The sequence below is a fragment of the Pelobates fuscus genome, chromosome 6 (genome assembly GCF_036172605.1).
Source record: "Pelobates fuscus isolate aPelFus1 chromosome 6, aPelFus1.pri, whole genome shotgun sequence".
Taxonomy (NCBI): Eukaryota; Metazoa; Chordata; class Amphibia; order Anura; family Pelobatidae; genus Pelobates; species Pelobates fuscus.
Genome location: NC_086322.1, coordinates 200,240,381 through 200,257,978, shown reverse-complemented (window position 1 = coordinate 200,257,978; position 17,598 = coordinate 200,240,381). Strand labels below are relative to the sequence as shown.

The 17,598-nt window shown below is 40.8% G+C and overlaps 1 protein-coding gene across 3 annotated transcripts in view; it reads left to right on the top strand.

The window, feature by feature from the left end:
• HERC3 (HECT and RLD domain containing E3 ubiquitin protein ligase 3) overlaps nt 1-17,598 on the top strand; it is an 87,485-nt gene that overhangs the window by 39,799 nt on the left and 30,088 nt on the right. For all 3 annotated transcript variants that reach the window (XM_063458643.1, XM_063458641.1, XM_063458642.1), the window contains exons 4-7: nt 2,065-2,141; nt 4,167-4,388; nt 7,119-7,210; nt 9,359-9,489. In XM_063458643.1, the coding sequence (XP_063314713.1) occupies nt 2,065-2,141; nt 4,167-4,388; nt 7,119-7,210; nt 9,359-9,489 (522 nt within the window). The remainder of the gene's footprint in view (nt 1-2,064; nt 2,142-4,166; nt 4,389-7,118; nt 7,211-9,358; nt 9,490-17,598) is intronic.

Sequence of the window (17,598 nt, the reverse complement as noted above, 5' to 3'; positions counted from 1 at the left end):
TGGAGAGAGGGAGACAGAAAAAGCTCTATAATTATTTTTATGCTTCTACCTTAGTGGAACTTTTTCTTCTCCGGATGTTCAAAAGAAAAAAAGGGCATGAACAAAATAAAAAAAGATGACTATTGGAAGTAGTGCATTTCTGGAGCGAAGCTCTAAAGTGGAGCAGCCAGTAGGAACAATCCTCTGGTTTCCATAGTGTGTGCTTCTTATTTGGGGTTTTAATCCAGAATGGCTATGGGTCTGCCTTGGTAATTATTAGCCAGAGTAATTCTGAGTAACAAAATGTAGTGAATTTAAAAGGGACACTATAGTCACCAAAACAACTTTAGCTTAATGAAGCAGTTTGGGTGTATAGATCATGCCTCTGAAGTCTCACTACTGAATTAACTGCCATTTAGGAGTTAAGTCACTTTTGTTTCTGGTTATACAGTCCTATGATATTTCACACAGGGCAAGTTTTTTGATCCGCACTCATAGGGAATCCCCAAAAATAGTAGAAAAAAATGCACATTTATTGTAGTAAAAAAAAAAATACATGTGTCAAGATACTAGAACAGCTGTCCTCATGTATGCTATATAGGTAAAGCATGTGAAAATGAAAAAAAAAAAATTGTGAGTGAACAAAGTATAAAAAGTCCAAAACCTGAGCATTGGAGCACCCGCAGCTGCTGTACAGGGGAGAGACCACCAATGAAGCTAACCCTAAAGAAAGATTAGAGAAGCCCTGGACGCGTTTCTCACCGTTCGTGGTGCTTTCTCAACATGGGCATTCTATGGGATTCCTAAGATTTATAAAGGAAGAGGATGTGCAAAAGGGCTGGTCTGTTGAGACTCACACCCTTAATTATCTAATGGATTGACTAATTGATATGTGAAATTACAGCTTGCTTGTTGTAGCCAAACCTTTGGATTTAATTTCAGTGCAGTTAATTGCAATGCTGAAAAAAAATCAATCAAGTCCTTCGCCCTGATGGTAGTATGAAGTGTTGCTACAATAGCAGAGATATTACTGCTACTCTGCAGCTGATTATGTTGGTTTTGCCAAATGGAGGGACAACCGTGGTTTCCATGTTTGGCGAGATATTTGAGCTGGAGAGTTGTTGTAATAGTTTGGATTACATTTTGCTAAAATCCCTCTGCTTGCTTGTCAACATCAACTCACCATAACTTGGCATATACAGCCATAATGTGTTTCACATGGGAGAATTCTAGCAGAAGGTAACCCTGTTATTGTACCTATTGAACTGCTGTAAGTATGATGGAAACCAGTATATCCATTCTTATTTAATTTGGGAGTTGGCCACATGTTTTTCGTGATTGAGGGATTTTCTTCATTTACTTTCCCGCCTTTTTACTATGAAGTCTTAGCAAACTATTAACAGGAGATAAAAGAAAATTCTAAATTAAACTGAATTTGCAAAAAAAGGAACTGTAAGCATTAGAGGACTATTTACAGGAAGTGTTTAGGAAGATTGTGTAAGTCACATGCAGGAAGGTGTGACTTGGGCTGCACAAACAAAGTGATTCAACTCCTCAATGGCAGAGAATTACGCAGTGACACTGCAGGAGCATTATCTATATACCAAAACTCCTTTATTAAGCTAAAGACTATAGTCTCCCTTTAATGCACATTTATTTTGTTATCAGTAGGATTGTGCTTCTTTCAAGGTTCTGAATTTAACTTTACTTACTGAATCAGGAAAGCAATGCCAGTGCACACGTTGACTTCATAGTTCTGGGGACCCTGTGCTAGATTCTTTTTTGTGAGCCAACCTGGTGTGTACGTTTCTGGGACAAGTTACCAGATGTCTAGTAGAGTGGTTCTCTAACCAGTCCTTATGCACCGGCTCTTTGAGATTTCTCAGTTAAGTGTTATTGAGGACAAAAATTCAAGCTGTGACCCCACCATCTGTAAACCCTGTAATTACATCATTGACTATGTTAGTTATTATGCTATTTCATCGTTGTTTCTTTTCCCTCTTGCTCTCCTTTAGATTTTGAAGTAGCTGAATTAATATGTAAGCCTGTTCTATGTGAGCTAATGTAAGTTGTCTGATATTCCAGGTTAATCAAAAAATTAAGTCAGCATAAAATTCATCAAGTTTCCTGTGGAAACCAACATTGCATGGCTCTTTCAGACGGTAAGAAAATCCTGCAAATAATAATCAATACATTTCATTAAACTGTTTAGAAACACGTTTGTAATTTGTGTATTCTTCAAGACATTCTCCAGTACTGGTAGTTCATTCACATACATTGGGGATAAAACAACTGAAGCATACTTTGCATAAAATATTATATTCCCCTAATGAAGGGAAACTGTTTAATTAACTTTGGTCTCAATTGAAATGATTCCAAAAAACATTTATACTTTACAAAAATTCACCATTTAAAATGAGAAATTAATAATTTGTAATGTTTTTTTTTCTTTTCTAACACATTGGAATCATATAAATTTCTGTAGATAAATCATTAGACATTTTTTCCCCAACAGGTTTGAATAATTTCTGATACTGATACAAACAAACTAAATTGAGGCCTTTATCAATTAAATAAATCTTATGAAGAACTACCCCCAATTTTGTAATTTTTTTTTTTTGCACATTTATCTTTCAGTTTACTGTGCCTTTATTAACAGAAGATAATAAATGCTAATTTAGCATTTTCACTCCAAAGACTAGATTGTCGGTATAAAAGATTTGGCAGATGGCTTCTTCATTTTCTGTTCAGCATTGAATTGCTGTTGGACAGTCATGGCAGCTGATTCTGTTATTCTGATTTTATTATTAAAGCCTTAAAGAGCCCAGGGCACAAGTGACCTAATGAAGATTGTCTGTAGATATCTCTAATTTGGAAGAATATTTTTACAGACTGGTTTTATTGGAGTTTAAACAGGAGCTTTGATGTTTATTCATTAAAGAGACAATCCAGATCCCTAAAGCACTTTGGCTTGCTGAAAAGCTTTATGTGTGAAGAGTGTGTTCCATTTTTTTTTTTAATTTACAAAAAGTGCAGGTATCAATAGCAATTGGCACTTTTAAAAATTAACCTGCCTACACCCCCTCTCCCCCCCCAGCTGTCAATCATACAACAGGTCCTGTTACTTCCTGGTTTGATTAACTCACTGGACCTACACTCAAGGCGTCGGCAATTGCCCAGAGCACCTGCCTTGTAAAGACTTCTCGTTGAGCTGCATTGGGCAGTCTGTCATTGGACATCCACAGAAAGTCTGGGCAGGGTTAGAAGGGGAGGGATTGTAAAGGCAGAGTGGCAACTTTTGCAAGCAATTTTTAGATATACCTATAAAAAGGCATAATTACATGCATGCAACTTTCCATTTGGGGTATAGCTACTAAATATTTTTGTTTTTGATTTATTTTGTATTTGGGTAGTGAATTGTCCCTTTAATATGGAAGTGTACATACACACACACACAGTGTGCAATTCAAGTGTCTGGGTGGGGGTTAGAAGAGGAAGTCTTGCAAAGGCTGCAGAGAACTGCACGTTTTGCAAGCTGTATTTAGTTATACTTATAATGAAATACATGTATGTCTTCCCCGGGGATATATCTACTAAATATCTACTAGATATTTGAATCGGAGAGTTGTTGTAATATTTTGGATTACATTTTGCTACAATCTCTCTGCTTGCTTGTCAACATCAACTCACCATAACTTGGCATATACAGCCATAATGTGTTTCACACATAGTTGGTTTTAAATTGTGTGATGACGAAATTACTACTTTCTTAGGCCCTATCCTATACTACGTGCCAGACCTTAATAATCACTGACCACTGCAAGCAATAGCATACTCACCAGGGGTAAATGTCTACTTGCCAGGGAAAAATGCTCACTCACCGATGGCAAGTGTAAATTCTGAGCCGAGATAACTGAGATTCTTTTACTATATGAGGCATTGTATTCCACAGTTTTAGTGCATGCTTTGCTATTGATCCAGTGCTTTGCTATGAAAATAGTTTGCTGTTACAGATTCAGGATACAACAGTACAAATCGGTGCATTGCATATTTCTCTGCCACTCCAATTGCTTTCTGCTGTTTAAAGTTTATGTAAAAGTACTGAACAAGAATCTTAAATGATCCCATATTGTGTGCAGTCATTTTCTTTTTTTTGCAGTCCTAATGGTAACTTGTGCTTCTTCCAGATGGCCAGTTATTTACATGGGGGCAGAACTGCCATGGACAGCTTGGCTTGGGCAGTGGTTTTGGCTCGCAGTGCAGTGCTCATCGAGTGAAGTCCCTGGAAGGTATTCCTCTGGCCCAGATTGTTGCTGGTGGATATCACAGCTTTGCCTTGTCACTCTCTGGGGCAGTGTTTGGATGGGGAAAGAACAGTGAGGGGCAGCTTGGTCTCAGTGATGAGAAAGGTAAGATACTCATGGAGGTATGAAATCCACAAATGTTTGGAGACTTTTAAAGTATACTTAAAGGGATACTATAGTCACCAGAACAACTATAGCTTAATGTTGTTGTTCTGGTGAGTATAAACGGTCCCTGCAGGCATTTTCATGTAAACACTGACTTTTCAGAGAAACGGCAGTGTTTACATTGCCCCCTGGGGCCACTTTGACTCATTACTGCTGGGAGTTTTATCACATTCCATTATTATGGTGGCTCCAAAGTATAAAGAATCAGTATGGTGGCTGTGTGGGAGCAAGCTTGCAGCATGGTTTAATGTCATGCAATGCATGGTTGGAATACACACACCAATAGCAGAACTAATAAACAAAGGGTCCTGGTGCAAGATTTTTTTTTTGGTGCAAGGCATCTGTAAAAAAATAAGTTATACCTGTATTTAAAAGAACACTAAAGCATTAGTAATACAAATGTGTATTCCTAACACTATAGTGCCATGGTGGGCGTTTAGGACCTCGGCCCACCTGCCGGAAATAAAAAAGGTATTGCTTGAATTTTTCCCTCACAGCCAATCCTATAGGAAAGTATTTGGAGGCTAATGCGCATGTGTGGCTACTTCATAACAAGTGTGTGTGGCGAAAGTAACCTCGCCACTGGTTCTTAGAGGGGCCTGCTTGCCAGCCTCTTGCCCAAGGACTATAGCCCATGTATTAGACCTTGGTTCAGGACTGTGGAAAGGCTTTGATCGTGCCTTTTTCCTGTTATGGAACAGTATACTGGGCTTATCGAACAGATTGTACTTATTCTGTTCGGTTACCGAACAATTAGACCACCCAGAACAGGAGTGTGCTGCCCATTAACCTTCCTGACTTATGTTTAACAGCAACATTCTAAGTAGTTAGCTGGGTGGCCGTAGTTCGTATATGCGGAAACGTGGCGGCGGCCATCTTTAGCCGCGAACACATACAGCGGTGTTTTGTCGTTGAGTGCATGGAACTATAATTGGACACTCAACGGCGCGAACACTGCTGGGACTTTCATCTCTACATATGTTCGTCTGGATTCGTATGGAAAGAGCGGCGATTGGTGGGAGCAATCTCCCGAATGAGGGACATAGACTGAGCATACTCACGAACCGATACGTTTGGTATTTTGACTGTATTGAGTATTCCCGAAAGAGACCGACCGCACAGCCTGATGTTGGGCAGGAGAATCGCATGCGGTGGGTCAAAATATGACTTCCATGGAAATGACTTCCATGATTTTTGGATATGTTGGTCACCCAGATCAGGGCTATCAGGAGATGTAACTCTTGTGGGGTTTTCATGGTTTTTTTTAGGGCTACTTTTGGGGTACTGCTGAAATGTGTGTTATGTCTGGGGATAATTGAGTTAGTACAGTTCCTGATCCAATTATCTTCCATGCGTAGGGGAGGCACTATCTTATTATGTATGGGAGTGTCCTGGATCTGAGAGCCAATGTAATTGTGTACTTGTTTTGACTGTGGTTTACTTTCAGGTCCAGGGGGGAGTGCCCCTTGCATGGGGATTGACATAAAAGGCCAGTGTGGCTAACAATAAACGTATTCCTGCTTACCCTCAACATAGTCTCATCTCATGTGTGGGGGGAATGGCTGTATCACTATACTCCCCTGGGATTATAATCACTTGCTCTTCTAAGAGCATATTGCTACACTCTCTTGGAGGAGAGGTCTACCTACTGGAAGATGGATCCTGGTCTTGGGTCCAGGGTGGCTGGAGGACAGCAAGACCCCAACCAAGCTGTAACACTGGAAGTGGGGACTACAGTGCTGATGGTGTCTGGTGCGGTGCTTGTGGTACTAGGTAAGCACTAGGAGGCTGCGAGTGGCTGAGGCACCCAGTCGGGGTGCCAGGCGGTCCGCCACAAATTGCCTCTAGTCGCTGTATGAGGGACAGCCACTAGAGGCATTTTAAAGGGACACTGTAGGCACCTAGACCACTTCAGCTCATTGAAGTGGTCTGGGTGCAAACTCCCCTCACCCTTAACACCGAGCATGTAATTCTTGCAGTTTCTATAAACTGCAATAATTACTTGCTAGTCTACCAGACAGTCTACCAGACAGCATGTGCATTAGGTCATTAGGATTGTGGGCAGAGGGACATCAGCGCTGGACCCAGGTAAGTGACAGTGACAGAAGGGATTATTAACCCCTTCTGCACCACTGTAGGGGGGGAGCCCTGAGAGAGGGGGAAGCTATAGTGCCAGGAAAACAAGTTTGTTTTCTTGGCACCATAGTTTCCCTTTAAACCCTGCAATGTTAAGTTAACACTGGTCTTCTGCAGAATATAATGTCCCTTTAATGTGTATGTATATGGAATATCATCTGTAATATTTGTTTTTGTAAGTACCAGCAGTCACATCAAATGGGTCTGCTGGCATAGCAACACTGTTTCTGTATTTAGAGGGTTTTATTCATTCGTTCAACTCATGGAAACGGTTTGGTACAAACCATGCAGGCTCTTTTCACCATAACCATTAAAATAAGCTGTTGTGATAATGGTGCTTAGTGTCCCTCTTATCTATCGGCTTACTTTAAAAGTGTTATAACTTCTTTAATATTCAATGAACTACATTGATCGCATATGCTTTTAGACATGTATAAGAGCAAATTTGTTTTCAATTCATAATTATTCATAATATATTTGTTCAGTATCCAAGATGACTAACCCTGGTTCAACCATTTTATGCATTTTGTGTAGTCAGAGAGTCACCTTGTCAAGTAAAGCCTTTGAGAACACAGAAGGTTGTGTATATCAGTTGTGGAGAAGAACACACAGCCATCCTCACTAAGGTAATCAGAAGCAATCTTAACAAGCAACTAAACTTTAAGAGAGCCTCTTCTTCCTCAATAGAAGAAATATATATATATATATATGTTATAGTTATTCACTGATGAATTGTAATGAAATGAAACTAAAATGACAAAATGCAGGCTTAGCTAGGCAAGCAGTGACTATAGGTAAGTTGTGGTGTTTTTTTTTACATTGGCCATTACTGATTTTAATAACAAACATGACATGAGTTGTGCAGTTCATCATTTGTCGGCCTGTAAGTTGCAGACTTTTTTTATTATTATTATTATTTTTTTTTTTACAATAATCTTAAAATTTGCAGTAGCAATCTTGAAAGCTGCTCTGTAATTTTTTTAGGGACTACTTTTTCTTAACCTGCAGGTAGACAAAAGTTGACAAAGCGTGGAGTTTTAGTCTAGCTTCACGTCCTTTGTCAATTTTGTCAGTGACTGTGTACTTCCGGCAGCATTGCATAATTACTTAATTACAGCTCCTAGTAAGCTGCTGGCAGTCCTTCCAAGGAATGGCATAGTCAAAGGTTTCTGGTGCCCACCATGGCACCATGAATAACCGGCACAACCTAAAATAAGACGTAGCACTGTTCCAGGGATCACTAATTATCATTGGGCGATTAGAGAGATGCTTAAATAGGCTTGGCAAAGTGGGAGATATTAAAGGCTTCATCTCATTTAAGTGGTCTGGGTACAGTGTTCCTGACATTTAAAGGGACTCTCCAGTGCCAGGAAAACAAATCCGTTTTCCTTGCACTGCAGGATCCTGCAGTGCCCCCTCACTCCCACCCCCATCCCATGTTGCTGAAGGGGTTAAAAGTGACTTGCCTGAATCCAGCACCAATGTCCCTCAGTGCTGGGTCAGGCTCCACCCACACTCCTCCCCGGCCGACGTCAGCCAGCGGGGGAGACCTAATGTGCGTGCTTGGCAATGGCCGCGTGCATTAAACCTCCCCATGGGAAAGCATTATTCACTGCTTCCCTATGGGGATTTTGGCAACGCTGGAGGACCTCATGCATAGCTTGAGGACATCCAGCGTCGTTTAAAACACTTTTCGTGCTTTAAGACGCCAGAAGTCCCTCTAGTGGCTGTCTGATAGAAAACCACTAGAGGAGGACTTAACCCTGCAAGGTAATTAATGCAGTTTATAAAAACTGCAGTAATTACAGTTGCAGGGTTAAGGGTGATGGGAGTTGGCACCCAGACCACTCCAATGGGCAGAAGTGGTCTGGGTGCCTGGAGTGTCCCTTTAACTCTGCTGTGTAAAATTGTTTTAAACTGTAATGTTTATATTGCTGAGTTTAGTCCACCTCTAGTGAATGACTTCCTGACAGCTATTAGAGGTGTCTCCTTCTCCAGATCCAGTAAAACCCTCTCTGTGAATCAAATGTTGCTGGTAGCAGAAATTGATTGGATAAATGCATCATTTGGGGACATATGCATATTTCTATGTAAAGCATTGGATTAGAGGATATCACTGGTGATATCAGCTTGAATGCGGACATCACTGGAGCTAAAGGCTGAAAAAGAGGTGTTCAGAATCTGGAAACAAGGTAAGTATTCTCTTTTAAGCTTTTATTTTAGCAGCAAAGGGGGGTGGACAGAAGGGAATCTATTGTCCCTAAATACTGATTGATATTTCTGGGACTGTAGGTTCCCTTTAAGTAAGTATATTTTTTTTGAGCGTTACATTTGCTAACGATCTTGAAGCACAATGTGTAAATGTATACTTACGTGGGCATTAACTTGTCATCCACATGATTTATTGATGACTGGTCAATTGTAACTGTAATGCTAATATTGGTGTCTCGGCAAGGAGTGATCGCTGACATTGGGTACTGATCTCTGTAACTCTTACAAGATCCGTGATCCATCAAAATTCTGCTGAGACTTGATTTGTATTTGTGAGGCTTAGTGGCTGAGAACGCATCTTAAATGCCTGACTTTCTATCCACAAGTCTTCCAGGGTTATTCACTAGTGAGAATTCACTTTGAATTCAAAGTGAATTTCAAATGTAAGACCAATTGGAAAAAATTCTGCAAGCTGTGCTTCTAATTCAGCGTTCATTCTGAATTCACTTTGAATTCTTACTTAGTAAATAACCCTGTTTGTCTTTTGCTGGTTTCCTGTACAGTCTGGGGGCCTTTTCACATTTGGAGCTGGGGGCTGTGGTCAACTTGGACATGACAGTCTTCATAACGAAATAAATCCCAGGCGTGTGGTGGAGTTAATGGGCAGTGAAGTGACTCAGATTGCTTGCGGCAGGTAAGATAATCACAGAATGACTGACTAAAATCTGCTTTCCATATGAAGTCCATGGGCCCAATATTTAACTACTCTCCTGCAAAATTATATATTTTTTCTGAGATAGACTGCAGCAGAGAACTAACCCTTTAAAGCAATTTTTACCTTGTGTGGTTTATTTTTTACATTCTAAAGTTCTTATTCTGTTTGCTTTTTTTTATGTGTACAATGCTCATTTTGTTTCGAGTTTCAAAATTATTGGATACCTTTCCTATATCACAGAGTTAACTGGTTAAAATGCATCTTGAATGGTTTGACTACCTAAAGTGGGAAAGCGACAGGGCACTTCTGGCACCATAATACCTGCGTTGGAGTCTAGTGGTTATGGTGCTTAAAATATTCGTTTAAAGGAACACAAAAGAGTCAGGAGCACAAATGTGTATTTCTGATCCTATAGTGTTATAAATTCTATTTAGCTCCCCTGGCCCTCTCTTGCCACCCCTTAAATATAGTAATAATGATACCGGAGAAACTGACGGAAGCCAAGCACAGAGAGATGGACACAGGTTTCTTCAGGAAGGAAGAGATTCTTTATTCGATTCACTGACCGGGGCTCAGAGGGACTTATGTCACCAAAATACAACAAGATCTGAGCCCAGAACTAACTGTGTAAATGCATGATATAGACATATAGCTCCTCCTATAGTTAACTCTACCCCCATATACTCTTTACACAATCAGCTGAACAAAGCCTAACTTCCCTTACTTATTAGACCACATGGCTCACCCAGAACAATGGAGGAGGGGGGAAGTGTTTTCAGTTTCTGCATTCCTGCATTTGCTCAATACGGTGTTGATTGTATCTTAGCTACGTGAAACTAACTAACTGATACACCATTTACACATATGCCACATGGCAATCTTGTCCTAGTAAATTTATTTTTACTGAGATTCCACCACATTCCCCCCTTTGATGCTTCTGATATTTCACAATTCCAGATGCATCACTTAACCATAGTTTGCTTACACCTCAGGTTGCCATGAATCAGAACAGACCTCGTAAGCATCTTAGCATCCTTACAAATTCCTTCAGCACTCCTCATTCTGAATATATTCTCTCTGGGCTAAGGGTTCATACTTGCAAACAGCCATTACATGCGCAGCTGGTTTCCTTTCTGTCGTGCTCTCTATGACACTCTGTATGGACCTAATTACCAATGGAACCAAACATGGTAGAAAGAGACACACTATAATCAACATGACTCCTCCTACCAATGTCTTGATCCCTCCAAGCTGCTCGTACCTACTTCCAAACCAACTACTAGAATTGTACCCGTTCCAGGCTTAAGTCGGTACATGCGTCAGTTTAGCCATGTGGCTTGTGAGATCAGCCACTGCCTGCCCTTCATCATCTATGTGCAGACAACAGTTGCTGAGATTGAACTTTCCACATACACCTCCTTCTATTTGCACTGGAAGTGAATGGAGGACTTTATCAACAGCCCAACTGGTTTACCTGGTAATAAGGCTATGTGCTTTACAGAGGAATCCATAATTGCCTAATGGTAGAATGAGGCTTGAATCCCTGTATTAGAATACAATAACACTTCATGGGCATACAGTTTGGCTGTTAACCAGTTCCCTCACATATTACATCCCTCCTATTGGCAATGAAGCGCGCTAAGGTAGCCAGTGCCACTCATTATCTTCCCAGCTACCTACATTCAAGGATGCTAGCTTCTTTTTATGATTCACATCATAAACTTTAACTCTCAAGGTCTCTGCTGTTTCAATTGGCAACAAGAAGAAGGATGGTTTGAGCATACCTAATACACATGCCCCTTCCCAGTCCTGTGGTAACTCCGAATATACTTTCTTACCACAGATCCAGTACAAATTTGCTGGGGCTCTCCAGGTAGATGTGATGGATAGGTCAAACCACACATCCTTTAAATTGGCGTATCTAGCAAACGGGTTAGATGGTTCTGAGACATTTGAAGCCGACCACCAAGTTGTATTCTTCGTATCATCATCATAAGCTTTTTGCCCTAGACAAGTTAATTCTCCTACAGAAGTATTATACATCATTCCTTTCCTCGCTATGCAAACATAACCTATGATGGAGGTCTTTAATCTCCACTCAGATTTACCTCTAACACTCATATGATAATCGGCTTGTGTAGATATTAATTGGTCAACTGCCTCAGAACCGGACATTACCTCCTTTGCTTCCCAAGGCCATTGGTCTCCCATGTTAGTACCTCCACACACATAGCAGTTGGTAACATTAAGACTACCGCCAATACTTTCGGCTAAATCTATGAACAGGTTTTTAGCATTATGGGGGATCTTATTATCTATACTCATCTCTTCATAAAAGGAATGGTATACTTGATGAGTTTGGGAGGTTACCGTATCAGTCTCTATCCCTATAAACAATACTGTCCCAGGATCTAAACCCGTCCCATATATTTGAAACCCAAATAAATTACCATATTTATCTAAGAACTTGTCGGGGTTATTTATAAGTATATGGATTGGATTGCATTCCATAGACTTACAGTATGGACTGGTAGGCAACTTAGTCACAATCATGTCCTTGTCTGCTGTCTGTCCCCAAGTTGCCCACCCCACACAAGACCAATATGGGCAAAAATTATATTCTCTATTTGGGCATCTCGGACTCATACTTATTTTTACTACTGGGACAAATATATTTATCATTAGACCCATATGTTCTCTCCCATCTAAGATCCCCACATACATTCCACGGCTTTCTACCACTTGATATTGCTTTACATGCATCAAATAGCAGAACACCCGAAGAATGTACGGTTTCTAACTCAGTTTTATTTATTAGGGTCCCCTGAGGATCTCCATTCCCGAGGGTCAACCAAATTGTACGGGGTTGATACTCTGGACTGAAGCACTTAGGTTCTCCTACTCCTAAATGGCACACACTATATTCTATATTTAAGTATCTACATCTTGATACATCTCCGTTACATTCATATTGTGAATGCCAAATTAGGGTCTGGGAAATATGGTTACCTGTTCTTGTAGTCTTAATGCATACCTCACAGCTAGGAGTGTCGGTACCTCTACCTTCCTGAATATAAAAAGACACAAAAATACATATTATCAAAAACACTTCTTTCGACGTCTTCATCCTCAGTCTTCGTCCGTGCGATGGCACCTCAGCTTCCAGGATGTAAGGGCTGCAGGGAATGGAGTTCTGCTCGTCTTCACAGGGGTCCCTTCGAGACTTTCCTGGCTTTTAATAACACGTTGGTGAGCGGACAGGCATTATTATGGCCGTCAAAAACACTCCAAAAACACTCACTTGTAGATCTTTGTTGATGTTCCCTTTTAACAATATTATCTTCGCAAAAAAAAAACACTTTTAATCCAACTCGGTCACACGCTTCAACTGGATCTTGCAAGGATTCTCTGGATCTATGGTAGCTTGTCAGGAATCTGCCGCTGTTTTTTTTTTTTTTTTTTTACCCTAGAGTGATGAATCCACGGAGTCACTTCTACAACCTTTACAACTGTTGGGGTAGATAAAAGAACAACATAGGGACCTCTCCACTTGGAACCTAATGGAACAGTGTTCCATTTTTTTATCCACACTTGATCCCCTAGATGGCAAGAATGAACAGGTGGATAAATATTCACAGGTAATCTATCTTGTACCCATTTCTGTACCTCCTCCATAGTTTTACCCAACTCTACAACCTGCTGCCGGGTAATTCCTTCTCCCAACTGACTCAAATCCCCCGTTAAGTTACCAAGTATGGAAGGTGGATGCCCATACATAATTTTTCAGCAGTACCCCAGAAACAAAAGAAAGCATCTTTGAGGTCTAGGAAGGTATAGTAGGTTGCCCCACCTGGTATTAAAGCAAGCAGATTATAGGGGATGGGTACCACTGGGTGTATATTGACTACTGCATTATTAACTGCGTTTAGATCTTGTACAGGATGATACTCATCTGATCCCGGCTTCTGAACAGGTAATAATGGAGTGTTCCAAGGGGAGGTACAGAATTTTAGGATGTCATACTTTGCACACTTATCCACATAGGTTTGTATATTTTCCTTAGCCCTCTATAATATATGGTACTAACTAAGGCTAACAGGATATGCTCCAAGCTTTGATTCAATGTGTATTGGTGGAATATTGCGAGCAAGTCCTGGAGGATTATTCTCTGTCCATATTCTTGAAATGTCAAATAAGGATTCATCACTCTTAGGGTCTGTATTTGTTATTATAGAGTAGAAGTGCCATTCTTCTTCCTTTTGCACCGATACTGATATTATGCCTGGTGATCTATTAAACTTCAGAGACGTTGATCCGTTGGGTTTAAAAGTTATCTGGGCTTGAAGCTTTAATAATAGATCTCGTCCTAGAAGCTGAACTGGACACTCCAGCATATATAGGAACTGGTGCTTAACCAAATGGCCTCCTAGAATACAAGTATGACTCCTGAGAATTGGTCTAGCAGCGCTTTTCCCAGTAGCTCCTATCATAATTATAGTCTTCCTGAAGGAGGAGCAACTAGGTTAGTTACCACAGAGTACTCAGCACCAGTGTCAATCATGAAAAAGCTCCTCTTTCCCTCTATTGATACATCGACCATAGGCTGCACTCGGCTAAAGGGGGATGGAGCCCAGTCGGTATCAATAGTCTTCCATGACAGTGTCAGCCAGACCGACAAAATCTCTATCTTCTCTATCCCTTAATCTCTGGGTAGGGGAATAGTATCTACTTCCCTGAACACCTCCTCTGTTACTACTGTCATTCCCTCCAAGACTTTCTCTATAGCCACCTCTGTAACCATCTCGTAACCTTCTCTCTTGTCTTATCTATAACTTGCTTTATATTCCCTCTGTGGGCAGTCACTTTTCCAATATCCTTCCTCTCTACAATACGCACAGTGATTCCTACTTCCTCCCTTACTCAGGCTATTCTCAACTCCTCTATTCACCTCCCTTCCCTGTCTCTCTACACTTATGATAGCTACAGCTAGCATATCTGCCTTCATCCTCATTTTACGTTCTTCCTCCTGCTTTGTTTCAATCTCCCTGTTCATATACACCTGAACTGTGATATGGACATTCCTACAAATCCCTTTAACTTTAGCATTTTTCTTTTGATATCACCTTGGGTCTGGCTGACAAATGCTGAGTTGTTCATTCGAGAGTTCTCAGGGGCCTCTGGATTAAAAGGAGTATATAATCTATATGACTCCAGCAATCTCTCATAGAAAGCATTAGGTTACTCGTCTGCTTTCGTAAAGGAATTATGGGTCTTCCAATTAAACAGATCAGTCATGGTGAACGGGACATAAACAAATACAGGGTCTGCCAACTGTAATTGACCATTAATATCAATGTGTGGTGGACCAGGGGTAAGCTACAGTGGCATTTGTAAATGTCAAAGTTGGAGGGCACCGGTCATTTGTCAGGTTAGGGTGGGACTTAGATAGGGTTGTTTAGTCATAGGTTCCGGTCGGGGAGTGGTGAGGTAGGTGGAAATGGATAAATTAATTTTACTGGTCAGTAACTTGGTTAACAAAATGTTTCGGACAGGGCTAGGAGGAGCCTGACCAGTAACCAAAAATTGTAAAAGTGTATTCCAGCGTCCTATACCATTGACCATTTCATCCAGTTGTATTTCAAAACTAATTTACTGTTACTAAAGGCACACAAGGCTCAGTAATTATAGTGTTATGTCAGTGGTTATGGTGTTTTCAGTGATTATGGTATTATCAGTGGTTATGGTGTTTTCAGTGGTTATGGTATTATCAGTGGTTATGGTATTATCAGTGGTTATGGTGTTTTCAGTAGTTATGGTGTTTTCAGTGGTTATGGTATTATCAGTGGTTATGGTATTATCAGTGGTTATGGTAGTATCAGTGGTTATGGTGTTTTCAGTGATTATGGTATTATCAGTGGTTATGGTATTATCAGTGGTTATGGTGTTTTCAGTGATTATGGTATTATCAGTGGTTATGGTATTTTCAGTGGTTATGGTATTTTCAGTGGTTATGGTGTTTTCAGTGATTATGGTGTTTTCAGTGGTTATGGTATTATCAGTGGTTATGGTATTATCAGTGGTTATGGTATTATCAGTGGTTATGGTGTTTTCAGTGATTATGGTATTATCAGTGGTTATGGTATTATCAGTGGTTATGGTATTTTCAGTGGTTATGGTATTTTCAGTGGTTATGGTGTTTTCAGTGTTTTCAGTGGTTATGGTGTTTTCAGTGGTTATGGTATTATCAGTGGTTATGGTATTTTCAGTGGTTATGGTATTATCAGTGGTTATGGTATTTTCAGTGGTTATGGTGTTTTGTAATTGCTGAGAATTATCTGATTTCAGTGGATTCAGTTACTGTTATTAAGAATTCTCCTCACAATTTTGACTGCTAATAATAAAACTGAATACAAAGAACCAGTTGGGGGGGTAGGTAGGCACAGAAAAAGGAGGGGACAGGCATCTGAGAGCCAGAGACAATTAGAGCACAGGGGGACATACCAGCTGCACCAGTTTTTGCTAAAGAATTTAGTTGAGGGATGGTCAGATGGGTCAGATTCCATTGGGGATGGACAGACCAGTTTTGATAACCATCTAGTAACACAAACTGTGTTAACAGTCAAAAACTGGTCATTCTCTACTACATAAGGTAGTCCCCAAAATCACACACATTATATCCCTTTTTAAAGTTATTTAGCATACATTCTAAGGGATCAACAATCTTTAAATCGGCGCTGCCATACTTAGCAATGGAGCGTCTAATTCAAAGAAACACAACAAACACACCTACAACAGTCACATTTGTTTCCCTGGCAACAGCACCATGTGGCACAGTTACTAGGTCAAACTCATACAACAAAACATACAGGGAATTCCCGTACACACACAGCTGTTACACCAGTCACTAAGTAACTAATACTGTGCCCTTTGGCGAAACTATACAGTCACCCACGCTATAATTCTCTATATATGAATTACCTGTCTATAACACACCCCAGTAACATCGTCTTTTACAAATAGCGGTTACAGTACGGTTAGCATAAGTCAAAGCACAATTTAAGCTCACAATACAATTATTAGTGGTTATGGTGTGAAACATGCATTAGACGACAATGATTAGTACTTATATACAGTGTCAGTAAATATACAGGGTTATGGTACCGTGCACTATGATACAGCAACACACTATTAACACTCTCGCTAGACGGCTGAGCTCGCGCTATCTAACAAGATATACACTTTACTAAACAATCTTTAGCACATTTACAATCCCAACTAAACTATTGGCCAGTACCTTGAATGGACTACCTAAAACTATATACATCCGTTTTGGTTAGCCACACTGCCCAAGCACCACATATAGCGAGCTAGAGGACCGAATTTACACAGACGCCTCTTAGTCGATTACTATCAAAAATCTAGTGGGTTCCAAATTTACACGCCTTCCCACTTAGCCAAGATAGGTTGAGAGCTAGCGAACCGAATTTACACAGACGCCGCTTAGTCTCCCGGTCCCTCCGACCTAGCGAACGTAATATACACCCTAGAACGCTAGTCTAGACAAGACACCGGTGTCCGGCTAGGGCTATTTACACCAGAACCCCGCCTGACTAACCAAATCAAACGGTCTTACTAAAGAGCGTTCGATTGAGCGGTGCGCCTTCGCTCCTTCCCTCCGACAGAGGGGGCAGATTCCATACACAGATTTAAACCCCTTTTGGGCCTACCGCACAATCGGTATACCCCTAGTGGGTCTGCCGTCTAAAACAGCAGTTGTCTTACCTCCTCGTTCCTGAACCTGGGTTCACACTCATCGACGGGGACACCCCAGCACTTACTACGTAGAGGCCGATGATCTCCTGGACAAAAGACCAGTGGCGCCGAGACGAAGGGAGGTCCACGCAGAAGTTCAGGGGTGCAGCCGTAGAGAACGTGGGCAAAGATAGACCGTCTCACGCCTCTGCTTCTCAGCTACCGTTGAACGATGAGCTTCCCGGCCCAATGCACCAAATGATACCGGAGAAACTGACGGAAGCCAAGCACAGAGAGATGGACACAGGTTTCTTCAGGAAGGAAGAGATTCTTTAT